Source organism: Emys orbicularis, chromosome 9 (assembly GCF_028017835.1).
Source record: "Emys orbicularis isolate rEmyOrb1 chromosome 9, rEmyOrb1.hap1, whole genome shotgun sequence".
In the NCBI taxonomy this organism is placed as follows: domain Eukaryota; kingdom Metazoa; phylum Chordata; order Testudines; family Emydidae; genus Emys; species Emys orbicularis.
The window spans coordinates 79,554,002-79,568,375 of NC_088691.1; the positions used below are offsets into that span (position 1 = coordinate 79,554,002).

At 46.4% G+C, this 14,374-nt stretch overlaps 2 protein-coding genes across 2 annotated transcripts in view; one reads left to right on the top strand and one right to left on the bottom strand.

The window, feature by feature from the left end:
* Positions 1-14,374, top strand: part of MED12L (mediator complex subunit 12L) — a 306,083-nt gene that overhangs the window by 103,139 nt on the left and 188,570 nt on the right. The gene's annotated exons all lie outside the window — the stretch shown is intronic.
* On the bottom strand, positions 794-1,907 carry GPR171 (G protein-coupled receptor 171). Its single transcript, XM_065411079.1, has one exon. The coding sequence runs from the start codon at positions 1,874-1,876 to the stop codon at positions 926-928; it is 951 nt and encodes a 316-aa protein (XP_065267151.1). The 5' UTR covers positions 1,877-1,907; the 3' UTR covers positions 794-925.

The window sequence follows — 14,374 nt, forward strand, 5'->3', positions numbered from 1 at the left end:
TGTTATAGTTACCAGCCTAGAAGTTGCTCATGCCAAGTTACTAGCCAGGTATCTTGGTCATGAGGATGGAGCCGAGTCTGTGTCAGATGCACCTGATGCTCCTGAAGGCTGGCAGCAGAACCTGAGACTCAAAGTCCTCAGTCTTAAGAGTCCATTTTTATGGGAATTAATTCCTATGTTAGTCCATGGGAGCTGTTTCATTCTGCTGTTGCTGACTTAATCAGCAGATGGCACATTCCTGGTGGCTCCGAGTCCACACTGTCCAAAGTGGCGCATTCCTGGTGGCTCCACACTGTCCAAAGTTTGTGTTTCTCATCCTTCCAGGTGATGGGGTGGATCCCAGTTTACCCTCCGGGGGTTGTCTGGTAGTTCACTTGACACATTCTTCGGCCGATGGATACTCCCTTTCTAGGCTGGCACCTCCCTAACCATCCATGTACATCAAGCATTCATCAACATACATTTCATATTTTAACCATATTTTAATTTACTGCTCCACCACTTTCGGGGTGTGTGCTAATTCATTTGAGACTCCCGGCCCTTTAATCACAGAGGGTGGGGGTCTGTTCCTAGGAGCCGTTGCTGATACAATGAAGTGAAAGTCACTTAACAGCTTATAGCATTTGTTTACATTGTATCAATTACTTTAAGAACAAAGTCAATTTACTTGTTTGTAAGTTTTACATAGTAATAAAGTATCTTTCATAGGACAGATACAATCAATGGTTTCTACAGACAGTAGCTTACAAGTTTTAACAGAAGACCCAAGAGATTTTTGTACTTGGTGAAACTGTTGGATTTTAAAGTGTGGGGGACAAATTATGGGGGGAGCACTGTCACTTGGGGGAATCACTGTTAGTACCTTCTTTAATATCCTTACACAGGCTGAAATACTACAGTACTTTTGTATATAATGTGCCTCTTCTCAGTGTACTCCTTCTCCTGTGAGAGTCTTTGTTTCTTTATGTGATGTAAAAGTCTCAGTAATTTTCAGTCTAAATGTCTTGGAAAGATAAAAATACAAAACAGGATCAAAACAGAGGTTTAACACTGCCAACAGCAGAGTGGATTCCTTTGCTTTAAAGAGGGTTTGTTTCAGAAGACAATCGGTTATAGCATCACTCTGGCTCAAAGTATAGGGGATCCGAACAATGTGGTAAGGAACGAAACATATGATGTAGCCTGCCGTTACTAACAGTATATTTACCTGAGCTTTCTTTACATTTGCATAACTCTCGCTATATTTGTTTCGGTAAAGTTGTCTAACAACAAGAAAATTGGAAATAAGTATCATGGCTGAAAAATTCAGGAATATTGCTGTACATATGAAATTAGTAAACACATGCCAATCTTTTCCAAATGTTGTTTTGAAATCAATACACCCCACAGTAGGCTTTTGTTCTATTTCCTTGATTGGAATCACCATGTTAGGTACCATTATAAGGAGAACCATTATCCAAACAACTGCAGATAACATCTTGGCAAATCCAGGTTCTTGGATTCGATAGATCTTAGTACTGTGCATTAACTGAAGGCAGCGGTCCATGCTTACCAATCCCAAAAATATGATTGATAAATACATGTTAATATAGATGAGGCAAGCTGTGACTTGGCAGTGGAATATCCTCAGTTTCCAGGGGGCAATGCCTAAGTCAACAATTATTTTTACTGGCAATGCCATAGTCAACAGGAAGTCAGCTGTTAGGAGGTTAATTAGATAGATGCTCATACATTTTTGTTTCTGATCCTTTTGAGTGAACGCCCATAGGGCAAAACAACTCCCAATAAATCCAATGAGGAAAATTAAATAGTAAAAATAGGTAAATGCTTCCATTTGTGTGTAGACATTGCAATTTGAGATATTGCTTAAGGACATTTTAATTATCCTGTGGAAAAGTGAGGTGTGTTGGCTGCTTAAAGATATCCAGAACCTAAAAAGAGAGAAAAGCAAGACATTAGAGATAATTAGTGTGAGAATTTTGTTCCAGTATAATTTCATAAAAATGTGTGACTAGACTTGGTAATGATTTTAGCGAAACTGAAGTATTCCAGTGTCTGGAAGAGTTCACATTACATTGTATGGGTTTCATTCATGTTTAAGCAATTTATTGAAATATCTTGGGTCCCTTTCCTGCAAACACTTATGCTTGAGTACGTTCACTCATGTGAGCAGTCCATTTAAGTGAATGGGACTATTTGTGTGTGTAAAGTTACTTGTGTGTCTGCAGCGGGGCTGCCCCTGGGGATTTTTCTCCTCAGGGTGGAAAACATTTTCAGTGTCACCCAGCAGTTTACCCAAAATAAATAAACCCCAAAACAAAACCACACAACAACAGATGAGTGGAGCAGCAGAGTAAAATGAATAACTAAATAGACTGAGTGATGTGCACCCCACAATGGTGATTTGGCACCATTAAAAGTTGTGACTCAGGGTGATCACCTTGCCCCTAAGACTGGCCCTGGTTTTACTGGATCAGGGACCTAGTTAGTTCATTGGAGCCACATTAAAATGTAACTTTTTTTAAAAAGATGACACTTTTACTCAACAAAACAAAAACAAACAAAAAACCAAACCAACCCCCTCCCCCAAATCCCCCCAGTTAAGTTAATGTTTATAAAAATACTTTGTATATAAAAATATTATAGGATTAGTAAACATTAATAATACTCTGTCAAAAGCAATATAGGGTCTGTCCAATAGATAGAGACAGCAGAGTAGCTGTACTCGGTACTAAATATTTCTAAAACTGTGGATTCTTCTAGTTGAACCAATATATATATATATATATTTGATGAATATTTTATGTAGTTCAGAAAACATTTAAAGAATCTGTCAGTCATTTGATTCATTGGACATTTAGGGAAAGGAAAGTATATTTGCTTAGATGGGAATCTAAGTATTATTTTAACTATCTGAAACTACCATTGCATATCAGGGTTTTTTTAGTAGCTACACTGGCATTATCTTTAGTTGGAACATGTTGACTGAAGAGGAAATGACTGTGTTAAATTTTTTTTCTGAGAAATAAGACCGGGAAGCAAGTCTTTGTTGAAATAGCATTGAACCATACCAGCTTTCTATTTGTATAGTACAGTCTTTTTCATTTGCTAAACATTCTGTTTGTTTTAGTGATCAAACATAATTCTAGGTTAAATGTTGCCTGAGTAGTAACAGTTGACAATGAATCAATATAACTTAATTACTTAGTCTCTGTATATTGTGTATATAAAAATGCAAATACTTGAAAGTACTCATGGCTAGAAATAGAAGATCTATAACATTATTATAATCACCCTTCTGCAAATGGAGGATATTACCCTTCCCAAAAAAGAGATTATTAACCTGAGGTTAAATGAAGTTGAGTGCCCACAAGGTACAGAGGAAATAGTTGGTTTTGTTCCTGAGCCGACAGAAGGTGGGAGCCGAACTCCCGATACGAGACAGAATTCACTGTGTCATTCCACAATGACTGTTCTGCTTGATTTCAAATGAGCTTGGGAATGAGCTGTATCCAGTGCTCTTTGGCTCAGGGACCGCTCTACTCGAGGGCTTTTTTTTTTTATGTGGAAGGAGCCAGGGTCTCCAAAGGGCAAGACATTCAAAACGGTTATAATGAAGTAACACTTAATAAGTGCAGTGAAAAACATTAGTGCTTTTAATATTTAACCTATTAGTTTTTCAGTGCATTTGGCATATTATTTAGTATAAGGACATATTAAAATGTATAAAAAGCATTTAAAATACATACCTTCCTTTTTAGATTCTGAAGTCTCATAGGCATTAGAAGAAAGTTTGTAAAATGCTTGATTAGTCTCAGTAGGTAGTCACATCTTTGTCTGATAATATGTTAATCCTTTCCCCTTCGTGCGTAGGCTGTTTTTAAAAAAGAAATGTCTCTGTGGTTTTTAAATGTGTAGATTGACGTAATTAAAACCAACACTCAAATTACTAACCACCTGGAAGTTACCTAAAAGGGTCATGATAGAAAAATGTTAGTGTTCACGGAACTATCCAAAGTTGCCTTTTTCCTCTTTGGGAGAAGATGTTATGGAACAATGTTTTCTTGAGCTGAAGGCAAACTGACTGCTGCTGTCATGGGGCCATACCTTGCACAGGCCTCTAAACCTGTTAATTTCCATTGACTTCAGTGAGATATTGAGGGCACGTTGCATCTTGCAGGACAAAACCAGAGTGAGCTGTGTGGGTAGAAGGCAGCAAGTTAAAGAATGGAGTTATAAACTCTGACGTGCTAATACAAATAGAATGGATTATCATGCTTTAACATTTTGGTGGCATTTGGGTAATTTCTATCACTTCAGAGCAGGGGAAGGCAAACTATGGCCCGTGGGCCGTATCCGGCCCATCAGGGGTTTCCATCTGGCCTGCAGGATTGCCAGCCCCATGGCGCAGTGGGGCTAAGGCAGGCTCCCTGCCTGCCATGGCCCCGTGCTGCTCCCGGAAGCGGCTGGCACCACGTCCCTGTGGCCCCTGTGTGCTGCCTTCGCCTTCAGGCCCGCACCCCGCAGCTCCCAGTGGCTAGGAATGGGGAACTGCGGCCAATGGGACCTTCGGGGGTGGTACCCACAGGAGAGGGCAGCCTGCCCCACCCCATGCCCAGAAGCCACTGCCGGACATGCTGGCCACTTCTGGACGCCTGCCTTAGCCCCGCTGCCTGCCACTGCCACCCTGGTGCCGCTCAAGGTAAGCGGTGCCAGGCCGGAGCCCTCACCCCAAACCCCTTCTACATCCTGCACCCTAACCCCCTGCCCTGAGCCTCCAGCCCCCTTCCCTGAGCCTCTTCCTGCACCCCTGCCCTGAGCCCTCAACCCCCTGCCCTGAGCCCCCTCCAGCACCCCAACCCCCTGCCCTGAGCCACTTCCTACACACCGCATCCCCTCCCAGACCTCACATTCCCTTCCACACCCCAACCCCCTGCCCCAGCATTCATGGCCCTGCAGGCAATTTCCCCACCCAGATGTGGCCCTTGGGCCAAAACATTTGTCCACCACTGCTTTAGGGAGTCATTTTACCTCCTTGTCTCAGATGGCCTACATGCAGCATCAACAATCCCACAGACTTGTTAATATGTTATAATAAACATTAAGGTTAACAAACATTTATTTAATTGAGAATGAGGGATTGGTGACTCTCGCTCAAACCTTAGTTTATTTTAAGACTGAAACTTTGGGCTTGTCTGGATGGTGATGGCAAAGCTAACTAGAGGTATGTGATTTGTGCTAACATGCTGGGATCTAATTGCCTGGTGTTGATGGGTGCTCCCTGAAAGGTACCTAATTCACGTTAATGTCGTCCAAACAGAACTATGTTAATGTGAAGCAGGTACCCTTTAGAGACTGCAAGCAAGGTCTACATGGGGCAATTAGAGCCCAGAACGTTAGTGAACTTTATAATTCATAATCCCTGGCGTGCTGTGTTGTGCTGTGCTGGGAAGCTTTGTCAGACATTCACTTGAGTTCCCCTTTCCTCCCCACCTTGCACTTTCAAGTTATGGCTGGAATTAGAATGAGAAGTGCCAGGATGCTGTAACTAAGGGCTGGTCTTGTGGCATGTGGTTTGGAACCAGAAGCAGAGGTGTAAGAAATGAGTAAGTCTTTTCTTGCAAGAGTTACAGCCCAGTTTGCAGACTTAAAAGTTTCAAGTGCTTCAAGTACACCTCTACCCCGATATAATGCGACCCGATATAATGCGGTAAAGCAGTGCTCCGGGGGCTGGGGGGGGGGGGGGGGGCTGTGCGCTCCGGTGGATCAAAGAAAGTTCAATATACCGCGGTTTCACCTATAACGTGGTAAGATGTTTTGGCTCCTGAGGACAGCGTTACATCGGGGTAGAGGTGTATCTGAGCATATGGATGTCTTTCTGAACCAAATTCAAGTTTCAAATCTTCTGAGGTTTGTCCAGTGACTACTAAAAATAGATGGGTTGATGAGCAGCAAAAATCTTCATATTTACGTTTTGGAGCCTAGAGAAAAAATCCAGACAGTAGAACAAGCTGTTGAATTTAGCCTAGGGGCCTGTGGTACTGACAATAGTACAGAGAAACTAAAATGTATAGCAAACTCACTGCAGACAATCGTCAAGATCTCAGAAAGTTGAATGACATGCCAAATGGAAGTAGCTATCACCACCAAACAAAATACCCTTATTGCCTATAGGGTTGGGAAAATCCTTTGCAAAGAAACCACTCTGTGTCTGGTTTCAAGCTTAGTCACAAACTCAAAACTCAGACTCATGTTTGTCAAATGTTTGCAAAGGTTCATAAAGTTTTTGAGTGATCCTGGACTCCATTTTGAGCAAATGTGGGCTGAGTTATGGCTTCCCACCTAAATCATGCAGAACTGGTGGTTCTATATGTTTTTAACATGAAACCTAAGGTGCTGAAATTAAATTCATTTTAAGATTTTGGAGTTCAAGTTGAACCCAGATCTCAGAGAACGTCCTCAGGTATCTAAAAGGAGAAGAATCCCCCTGGATCCAACAGGAGTGAAATGTCTCTAGTTTTCTGAAATCTTTCTAGTTATTCAGAAGGGGAGGAGGCATGGAATTATCTCCAAATTAATAAAAATGCAATTTATTTCATTTTAAGATTTTGTCTTTATTTCTGGATCAGCACCTCCTCAGTATGCTCCCCTGTTTGTGTCAGTTAGTGAAGAAGTCATGATCGCTGACTGATCTAGCCAAAGGTATCAAGACACTTTTATTTTAAGCCCCCTTCTTTGCAGGATGCAATACATCACAGACCTCAGCCTTCAGTGTAGGAGAAAAGGATAGGACTTCCATCATAGTCAGAAGTTAAGAAGCAGTGGTGTGACTCTAAAGAGTACAAGGCTGTATATAGCCCTTTCTCCCAGGAGGAAGAATGTTCTAAACATAATATTCCCCATCTGATTAATTTGGAGTGTTAGTACTTGAATCCAGAAAGTTCACATCCACCCATCATTTAGGTCTTGATTCAAGAAAGCATCTCTATTTGGGAAAGCACTGAAGCACATGGTTAAATACTTTCCTGAATCAGGGTTTGACAATCATTTGTTAGGCCAATTACTGATATACAAGGCTTCACATACTTTGTGACCACACAGGGTATGTCTGCTCTGCAATTAAAACCTGTGGCTGGCCCATGCCAGCTGACTTGGGATCAGCCTAAGGGGCTTCTTAACTGCTGTGTAGACATTTGGATTCCGGCTGGAGCCCAGGCTCTAGAGTAGGGCTACCACACGTCCGGATTTCCCCGGACATGTCCGGCTTTTCGATCTATAAATAGCCGTCCGGGGGGGATTTCTAAAAATCTAAAAATGTCCGGGATTTCGCCCCGGTTGGCTATTTATAGATCGAAAAGCGGCGGCCAAGCGCCGCTGGGCAACCAAAGCCCCTTCCCGGCTCCCCCCATCCCCTGCAGCCTTAGCACGCCGCCCGGCCCCGCAGCTGTCTTCCCCCTCCTCCCCTCTCCTGAATGCTCCACGCCCCTGCTCCTCCCCCTCCCCTGCTTCCTGCGAATCAGATGCTTGCGGGAAGTCTGAAAACAAGGAGGGGCAGGCGGGCAGCAGCATGTAAGCTGGGGGGGGGACGCGAGGAGGAGGGCTCCGGGGAGGCGAGGCGTGGCGTGCCCCAGTCCGGCCCTGGCCGAGTGGCTCCGGCCCCAACGGCTCCGGCCCGGCTTGGCTCGGCTCGGCTCGGGCCCCGGGGCACAAGCCCCGGTTCCGGCCGAGCGGCACCGTCCGAGCACCCCCGACCCCAGCGGCTCCGGCCCTGGCCCCAGCGGCTCCGGCCTGGCTCGGGCCCCGGCCCTGGTTCCGGCTGAGCGGTGCCGGCCAAGCACCCCCGGCCCTGGCCCCAACGGCTGCGGCTTGGGCACCGGCCCCGGTTCCGGCCACGTGCGCTGGCCCGGCCCCGGCCGAGCGCCGCTGGCTGAGCACCCCCGGCCCCAGTGGCTCCGGCCCGGCTCGGGCCCCAGGGCAGCGGCCCTGGTTCTGGCCGAGCGGCTCCGGCCCGGCTCGGCTCCGGCCCCAAGGCGGCGGCCCCGGTTCCGTCCGAGTGTGCCAGCCCAGCCCCGGCTGAGCACCTCCGGCCCGGCCCCAAGCCCCGCAACCCCGGCCGGAGCGCAGCCTGATTCCTGGGCTCTTGCTAAAGCCGGCCCTGGTCAGGGGACAGGGAGGGGGGGTTGGATGGGTCGGGAGTTTGGGGGGGGCTGTCGGGTGCAGGGGTGTGGAGAGGGGTTGGGACAGTCAGGGACAGGGAGCAGGGGGGGGGGTTAGATGGGTCGGGGGTTCTGGGAGGGCTGTCGGGGGCAGGGGTGTGGAGAGGGGTCGAGGCAGGCAGGAAGCAGAGGGGGTTGGATGGGTTGGGAGTTCTGGCGGTCCTGTCGGGGTGGGGAGCAGTTGGATAGGGCATGGGAGTCCCGGGGATCTGTCTGGGGGAGGGGGTGTGGATGGTGGGGTGGGAGTGTGGAGAGGGGTCGAGGCAGGCAGGGAGCAGAGGGGTTTGGATGGGTCGGGAGTTCTGGGGGTCCTGTCAGGGGGCGCGGAGCAGTTGGATAGGGCATGAGAGTCCCGGGGGTCTGGGGGTGGGGGTGTGGATAAGGGTCAGGGCAGTCGGGACAGGTAGGATCCTGGGGGGCAGTTAGGGTGGGGGGTTCTCAGGCGGGGGCAGTCAGGGGACAAGAAGCAGGGAGGCTTAGATAGGGGGTGGGTTCCTAGGGGGCAGTTAGTGGCAGGGGTCCCAGGAGGGGGCAGTCAGGGGACAAGGAGCGGGGGGGGGTTGGGGGTTCTGAGGGGGGCAGTCAGGGGGTGGGAAGTGGGAGGGAGTGGATGGGGGTGGGGTGGGGCAGGGCAGGGGTGGGGCTAGAGCGGGGCTCCTCCCCCCAGTGTCCTCTTCTTTTTTTTTTTTTTTTTTTATTGTGGAAATATGGTAACCCTACTCTAGAGGACCTTGCGAGGTGGGAAGGTCCCAGAGCTTGGGCTGCAGCCTGAGCATGAACAGTACACCACAATTAAATAGCCCATTAGCCTGAGTCAGCTGGAACAGGCCAGCTGCGGGTTTTTAATTGCAGCATAGACCAGGGGTGAGCAAACTTTTTGGCCGAAGGGCCACATCTGGGTGGGGAAATTGTATGCAGGGCCATAAATATAGGGCTGGAGCAGGGGTTGGGGTGCAGGAGGGAGTGCAGGGCGTGGGAGGGAATATGGTGTGCAGGAAGAGGCTCAGGGTAAAGGGTTGGGTTGCAGGAGGAGTGCGACAGGGGATCAGGGCAGAGAGTTGGGGCTCAGGGAAGGGTTCGGGTGAAGGAGGGTTGCGGGCTCAGGAGAAGGGGTTGGGGTGTAGGAGGAGTGTGGAGTGCGGAGGGGCCTCAGGGCAGGGGGGTTGGGGTGCAGGATGGGCAGGGGGCTCAAGACAGGGTTGGGGGCTTAAGGAGGGGTGTGGGGTGCAGCAGGGGGCTCAGGGCAGGGGGTTGGGGTGCAGGAGGGGGTATGGAGTGCAGGAGTGGGCTCAAGGCAGGGGGTTAGGGTGCAGGAGGAGTGCGGGGTGCAGGAAGGGGCTCGGGGCAGGGGGTTGCGGTGCAGGAGTGGTGCGGGATGCAGCAGGGGGTTGGGGTGCAGGAGGGGTGTGGGGTGCAGTAGGGGGCTAAGGGCAAGGGGTTGGGGTGCAGGAGTGGGCTCAGGGCAGGGGGTGGGGTGCAGCAGGGGGCTTGGCAAGGGGTTGGGGTGCAGGAGTGGTCTTAGGGCAGGGGGTTGGGGTGCAGGAGGGGTGCGGTGTGCAGGAAGGGGCTCAGGGCAAGGGGTTGGGGTGTGGGGTGCAGAAAGGGGCTCAGGGCAAGGGGTTAGGGTGCGGGGTGCAGGAGGGGTTCAGGGTGCGGGCTCCAGCCTGGCGCCACTTATCTTGAGCAGCTCCAGGGTGGCAGTGGTGCGCAGCGGGGCTAAGGAAGGCTCCCTGCCTGCCCTGGTCCTGCACCACCCTCGGAAGTGGCCAGCATGTCTGGCAGTGGCTGCTGGGGGTGGGGTGGGGCGGGGCAGGCGGCTCCACTGTGTGCCGCCCTCGCCTGTGGATACCACTCCCAAAGCTCCCATTGTCCGTGGTTCCCCGTTCCTCCACCAGGGGCCGCAGGGACATGGTGCTGGCCGCTCTGGGAGTGGCACGGGCCAGGGCAGGCAGGGAATCTGCCTTAGCCCTGCTGTGCCACAGGGCTGGCAATCCTGCAGGCTGTATTGAAAGCCCTGCCGGGCCGGATCTGGGCCGCGGGCCGTAATTTGCCCTGCCCTGGCATAGACATATTCACAGTCTCATGGGCTTTTCTCCTGTGGCATTTCTCATCAGAGTGAAAAAGATTGAGAGCTGCTGCAATCATCCTCTCACCTGGGAAAGTCCTGGTGGGATGATTGCTTCGGTCACAGGGGTTCACTTTTGCTTCAGTCACTGGGGTTCACTTTTGCTGTGTTTGTTGTTGTTCTGAATCCTGGAAAAATCTCTCTTGCTGTCTTTTGCTGTCACTTTTTAAGAGCAGCAGTGTGAATGTGAGAGCGGGAAACACACGTAGGTATATAATGCGGAACAATACACACATAGGAAGGAAGCAGGCAAAGTGCTGATTAGGTAGCTGAAAACAGTATTAGAATGGCTGTATTGGTGGACATGGCAGTATAAATGGAGATTCATATGGCATTTTGCTAGAGAGGAGAGTTACAAGGCCATTTGCACAATCACATTAGATGCGCAACCCTGCTGCTGTTGGGATGTAGGAGAACAACATATTCAGAAGCTTGTTCGGACCTCAGAAATACAGTAGTCCTGACATGGAGTGAGTTACTGATGAGATGAATTTGGCCCATTGTCTTTGGATCCTTGTCTTATGTATAATGTAAAGTTGTATGTTATGTAATGTTATAAATACAGATGTCAATTTTAGATTTCTCTCAGCTTTGAATTCTTGTGTGTATGTGTGGGTTGAGTTGCCGAACTCCAGTGTGTCTGTATAAAGTTGGAAAACACACACAGGAGTTGGCATCTCACACACTAACACAGTCTAAGCTGAGAGAAATATGAAATTGACATTTGTGCTTGTAACATTAGTGTTTGTAACACCCTAACCATAGTAGAAAAAAAGTCTATATTTTAGAGAGAGAGTGAGTTTGAAAATATAATTTAATGAGGAGTTGGGGGAAATCTTTATTTTTAATCCGGGATTTATGTTGATATTTAAATATTTACATGGTATTAGGAGGTGATCATTCTTGAAGATGTACTAAGTGTTTTTTTTTCTTTTAGCCAGTTATTGTGAGAGCTGAGTTTAATATAAACTTCAGAAACCCAGTACTCGGGGGACAAATAAAAATGAGTCCTGGAATTTTCCTTTATCCCTTTCTCCACATCCATTTTGTGATTATACGCTTTGTGACTAAAAACTGTCCGTAAGGAGTAATTGTTGAGAAGTTTTATTACCAGCATTCAGTCATGGAGTTCTTATGGAGGTTCTTTCATTTATGGTTTTCTTCCTGTTTGTTTGTTATGAGAATCCAAGTCAACTCTGGCTCTGTTTGTACTGTCCCTAAGTCTCTTCAAGGAGGCTCCTGCACATCTTTTTGGGAAATGAGCAAAAAGAGGTTTTTCTGTATATTTTTAATCTCTACATATACCAGCTAGCAAGTTCAGCACACTGTGTCTTGTGACTTTCGTTTGACAGATTCATTTTTTACCCCATAATATATTTACAAAAACATGAAAAATTTAGATCCTGCCACAAGGGAGTTATATGAATTGTGAGCAGGGATATTTATTTTGGGGTTGAGGGGAAGGGATGGAGTTTAATTTTTTGAGTTAAACACAAAGAATTGTAAATTATTTTGTAGTTCAGTGTAACTCCTGTGTATTTAAGATTGTAATCCCCTTAGGGAGGGGCGTAGTTCTTGTTTGACACACTGCACTGTGTGCAGCCAACCTGCTGTATAAAAATGGTAATAAGCAGGGCCTGTAAATGACCTAGTGCTGCACTTCATGGCAGCTGTGTAACATGTGATAGCAAGTATCTTCCTTGACAGGCTATGGTGTAGTGCTTTTATAATGTATAATTAATTACTTTTAATTAATTCATGTTTACACAGTGCTTTAAAGATGTGCAGTGCTTTGTAAGTGATCCTTATTAGTTGATCTATTAAGAGATGTTCCTATTAAATATACTTCCATAAAAAGGATGCATGATTAAAACTTAAGAAGAAAATCAGTCATTTTGTGGGCGAAATCCTGACCATGCTGAAGTCAGTGGAAGTTCCCCCACCTGACTTCAGTGGGGCCAGGATTTCATCCTCTATGTGGGCAGAGTTTGGAATGAGCTTTCCTCCATTAAATTAATTCCCATTTGCTGAGATTAGCCCTTGCTTCTGAAAAACGGTGGTGATCTGTTGGTGGAGAAGGAATTTGAAATCTAATTTGAAGCTCCAGTCCAAAGCATTAACCTAAATAACCCATTGCATGTTAATGGGAACATTGACGTTTGTCCGGTTGTCGTGCGTTATCACTACAGGCTGGAGCAGGTGTATGAGCTGATGCATAAGTTAAAGTGTGAGATTTATGTACTCTACATTTATGAATTTTATGTGCCAGATTTATGTGCTCATATCAGGTCATCACCTCAAGAGTTTGAGTGTCTGAACAAGTGAATCTTAAGAAAAAGATGGTTTTGAATTTCATTTAGAAATTATGTTTAAAACCTTATGAGCAACTTCATTTTCACAATGCAAAGGTATGCTTTAAATCTCCCTTGGCTTCTCATGCTGCATGTTACCTCTACCCAGGAGGAGAACAGAGATAGTTACCTCTGCAGTAGACACAAAATACATTTCAGTCCCTTACTTCTCAAAAGGAACACAACCATATTATTACAGTGGAGCCCAGGGTGTCATGAGGAAGACAATTATTCTATAGGGTACACTTCGCATGCTTATGTAGCTGCCTAAAGTGAACAGGCATATTTCTGTTTGGTTCTGAACCAGTGGAAGGAATTATAGAAAGTAAGTTCCTTTTTGGATGGTTGGTGACAGTGGCATGACTGCAAGACTTCTGGCCATCTGGGGAGGCAGTTGGGTAGATAGTCTGCTGAAGGTATGCGTCTCACTTTTTTCAGAGGTAAAGTTAATCTTCTTAGTGTAGAATACATTTCTGACCTCACCTGCAAGCCCTGTCCTTTCCAGTTTATTTAGCTTATTTTCAGTCCAAGTAAAAGTGAAAAGCACTGTGAGGGGAAGGGAGCAAAACTTGGTTTAATAGGTAGGCTGGTTGAGACTTGTGCCTGGTACAGACACCAAAATATAGTTGGATCAATGGCTATGAACGCACTATTCTGCATCAAAGATACCCAGTGACGGGTTGTTTTTTAATAAGGCAATATAAAGAAAATAAGCCCAAAATGTAGTATTTCTTTGAAAAAAAGCATAGCGAGCAGCATGTTTTCCATTGTAACTCCCTAATATGTATCTAGTCGTTCAAAGTCATAACATGTCAACCTGTTGGGGTGGGGAGGAAAGATTTTTCCAGAATATAGATATGTTTGCATAAATTACTTTCTAGTAGTGAAGATGAGGTTTCACAAAGGCATGTGACAGAAGCAGTTTTCATGTCACTATACTAGTACTCTTTCACTGACCCTTTTGTTTAGATAATGCAGCATATATAAAGGGGCATCTATTAATGCACTAGGTGCTCTTGCCATAAATTACAATAATAAATGAAAATTGCTCACAAACCAGTAGATTTCCCTCCTTGACAAATCTGGATTTCTCTTGCTAGGAGGAGCTAGTCTACCAATGCAACCAGTGCAGTTTCTCTACATACACTGTTCTGTAACCAGACTGACGTGTCAAGGAGACCTGAGGCAACATGGCAAATATTGTTTCTGATCTTAAAAGAAAGTTCTGACTAGATATGAACCTAAGCTGTGACATTCAGATGAAAATCTAAACCTCTGTAAAATGTGGGGATGTGAGGGTCTGGGATTATGGTGTGGGACCACTTCCAATTCAAACATTAATATCAAGGGGATTCTAGATGGTTTTCCAGAAATGTGGTGTTTACTTTCTAGTCCCCTAGGGCAAATCTGGCATAGGTCAAGAGTGACAAAAAGCCATTGCTGTGGATTGGTGCTCTCAAATCAGTTCATGCTAGACGTGGCCTCAACAAACAGATTAGGGATTCAGTGAATGCATTTATTTACTGATTATCAATACAGCCCATAGCCTTGTCACCAGGATGCCTTCTTTTTAGTTAAAAATGCATATTGGTTATGAACTACCCTTTCATCCTGAGAGACTGTCCTTCCAGAACAGTGGTAAGGCAAATTGGCAGGATCCCTGTTGGAAAAACTCATGTTGT